This window comes from Crocodylus porosus, unplaced genomic scaffold (assembly GCF_001723895.1).
Source record: "Crocodylus porosus isolate Cpor-Errol unplaced genomic scaffold, CroPor_comp1, whole genome shotgun sequence".
Lineage (NCBI taxonomy): Eukaryota > Metazoa > Chordata > Crocodylia > Crocodylidae > Crocodylus > Crocodylus porosus.
In genome coordinates this window covers 33,575,098-33,578,523 of record NW_017728949.1, presented here as the reverse complement: position 1 = coordinate 33,578,523, position 3,426 = coordinate 33,575,098, and the positions used below count along the sequence as shown (strand labels likewise).

General features: G+C 35.3%; 1 protein-coding gene across 1 annotated transcript in view; it reads left to right on the top strand.

Annotated features, from left to right (window-relative positions):
- ZNF804A (zinc finger protein 804A) overlaps window positions 1-3,426 on the top strand; it is a 304,708-nt gene that overhangs the window by 230,831 nt on the left and 70,451 nt on the right. The window contains exon 2 of the mRNA XM_019554628.1: window positions 1,141-1,284. Coding sequence (XP_019410173.1) covers window positions 1,141-1,284 — 144 coding nt within the window. The remainder of the gene's footprint in view (window positions 1-1,140; window positions 1,285-3,426) is intronic.

Below are 3,426 nucleotides of genomic sequence, written 5' to 3'. Positions count from 1 at the left end.
GGTGCTCTTTCCTGCCAAGGCAGGGGGTCGGACTAGATGATCTACCTAGGTCCCTTCCGACTCTAGCTACTATGAAACTATGAAACCCTTATTTTTCCAAATAAACAATATGGCATGGAAATCCCTTTGTTGACCATCAGTAGCACTTTAGACTATTGTGAAATGGAAGGCAGTCTATCCCCCACAAAGGCTGAACATGCTATCTTCATTGCTTTCCAAAATGCAGCCAACCTAAGCAATACTTGGAGTGACCAGTAATCAAGTCACCAAATGGTTTCCCACATATTACTACACAGAACTCACTGCAGTACTTCCAGGCTAGATTCCTTAAAATGCTTTTTTGTGCCATAAATGTATTTCTAATGTGAAATCAGCACTTATTATTTTGAGAAACAGAAATATTATATGTTAGCAAACCTCTTTGTATTTAGACAGCAAGCACTCAACCTAAATTTATTGTAACAAATGAAGGTGGATTATAAAATAGTTATGATTACACTACTTAGGATTGAATGAAATGTTTGTCCCAACCTGAAAGTTTTTTAGGAAACAGGAAAACAGAGATAAATTTTTATTTTTCAGAAGAACGATCAATATCAAGACATTTGATTCTAAAATCATTTTCCATATTTATTCCTCATTTTAGCACTGGAACAAAGGCAGAAAGAAAAACTCAGGTGGACTAAAGTCAGTTTTTTCTTATCAGCATCATTCATTGCACATGTCCTGAAACTAGATTAAATGCGTGATTTTTACCTTCATGGTTGTTCTGTTTAGATGCATTAGATACTGAATCTTTTGAGAATTTATGTTTGACAGAAATTAGCATTACCATGGCCTTAGACATAGTAAATATCTGTAATTTTTAGACAGAACTCAGTTGAAAAACTTTCTCTAAGTTTGCATCTATCAGAGACAGTGGGGTAGCCATCAACTGTACAGCAAACTGGAGTGCACATAATTTGATGCCTCTAATCTAATACAGTAAATATGTGCAGAGTGACACAGTAAATATGCACAGTCTTTAGTTATTGCAGTGCAAATGTTGACAAATAAGCATAAACAGCAGAGCAGAGAACTTGTTTCTAGCATCAGAGAGACAGCTAATGCTTCTGGGTTTTTTTGTTTTTTTCTTCCCAGGATTATGCTGAAAAAGAGAACACTATAGCAAAAGCTTTGGAAGATCTTAAGGCCAACTTCTACTGTGAACTCTGTGACAAACAGTATTATAAACACCAGGAGTTTGACAATCACATTAACTCATATGACCACGCCCACAAACAGGTAAGAGAAACTTGCTAAAAACGTATGCATTTCAGACAGGCTATTCAGTGCTATTGATACCTAGGATGACTTCCTGCTGAAGCCAGTGGAAGTTTTGTTGTTGACATCAACAACCAGGATTTCACACTAAATTCTTACTAAAATGATTGGGAATTAGTAACAGCATGGAAAATCACAGTTGTCAAGAATGTTGATAGTTACTAATCACTAGAACTGGGAATTGAAATATGCAGTTTGCTTAGGACTAATCTTAAAATATGCTTTGATAGGCAAACCTTCAAAATGGCCTGCTTTTGAGAGACAAAATGCCAATATGGGAGCTGTGGACACCAGCAGTGAATGAAAATAGGGAGTTAATAAAACCCATTCAGGAAAACATAATTGTAAAAATCATGTTTTCTCGTTTTAGTTTTGCACTATACTTACAATAAACTGCAATGGGAAAACATTATCTCCACTGTTCCGGACAAGTAGTTAAGATACTTTTTGCTAGACGTTTTCTTTACATTTCTCAGATGAATTATATTAAAAAAAATATACTGATGATAAAAAAAAAATAGAAAAATGGTTTGCCCCAAAACAAGCGATGAACTACTAAGCATTCTGAAATGCTGATGTTTTTCTTTATACCAATCACCTTCCTTCTTTCTCAGTCCTGAACTCTACTATGATGATTTGTGCCACTACAGGAAATACTTTTTCCTTGAGAGAGAATAGATACTAGTGTTATTGGAATTGCGTTATGACATAAAATCATATGGTCTCTGACCATGATCAAAAATGTACAGGTATTTCTTAATAATCCTTATTAATTTACCCATAAGGGAAGTTTCCTTTTGATTTAAGTCAATTGGCAGTTGGTTTATGTCTGAAGCAAGAGACTGATATTGCTTACATTTTTAGCCAACATTGTAATGAAGAGCTTGACACCATAAAACTGAGCTGCAGTTAGTTCCATGGGTTAGCTGCATGCTGTGTACAAACAAATATACTTTTTTATGAGTTTTAAATTGCCTTTCATTTTAATTGAATGTCTCTAACTTGTGTTATGGCACCATTACAATTATTGTCATTCTTAAATTTTCCATTCTAGATATTATTTCTCTCTGTGTTTTCAGTTAGATCATCTTATTTTATGACTGGTCTACAAGGCTAGAAATATATAAAGAGCTAATCTTGTATTATTATGAAAATAATATTACTGAATATCCTATATTATTTGCATGTTTATAGAGTACTTAGTTCTGCTGTTATCACATTGGCCTCTCTCTTTCCAGTTGTACCTACATTGAGGAATTCCATATTCTACAAATTGATATTTGCCCTGTCTTTTTCATTCAATCCTTCCTGGGATGCATTCTCTCTCTCTCTCTCTCTCTCTCTCTCTTTCTCTCTCTCTCATTTTTAATTTGAACGTATACAAATTACTCTATCACTCTGGAATGAATTGGAGTTCACGCCAAATCTCTCCTTATAATTGGAGTTTCTGGAGAAGCCCGCAGACATACTGCATCTTATCAGCAATAGCATCCTATTAGGAGCAGGAGAAAAATATATTCCAAATGAGACGCTACTTGTTTTCTTTGCTCCATTCTGAAGTTCTTTGTTGTATTACTGCAAAATGGTATTAGAACTAACAGTTCTTTACTTTTATGGTAACTTATATTAGGTATGTAGCATATGTGGCAACTCATAAGATAATGGTAGACAAATGAAAATAATTCTTTAGAAACTGGCTAACTGAAATGAATTTCCCCGTTGGAGTTTAGTTTTATTCTATTTAAGCCAAATGTATTGTTTCATTATAAGCAAAGTCAAATCATTCCATTAGAAACATAGGCTGCTTACAGACATAAAAAACCAAAAGTAATTGGTGCTTTACTGTAAACTTCACATGCTCCAGGACTGGGCCTAGCGCATGCCAAGAAGAGGCATTGTGTTAGTTTGACCCAGACTGCCCAACTTCTGTATAGATCGGGCACTTCAGTGGGGCTTTTTTGGTATTTTAATCCAATAGCTGATTGGATGAAAACACCAAAAAGGCCTGCTAAAGCATGTGATCTATACAGACACTGGGGAGTCAAGTCAAACTAACATGCTGCTGCTTCTGGTAAGGTGTGTTCTTTCTCCCCCCACCCCCCA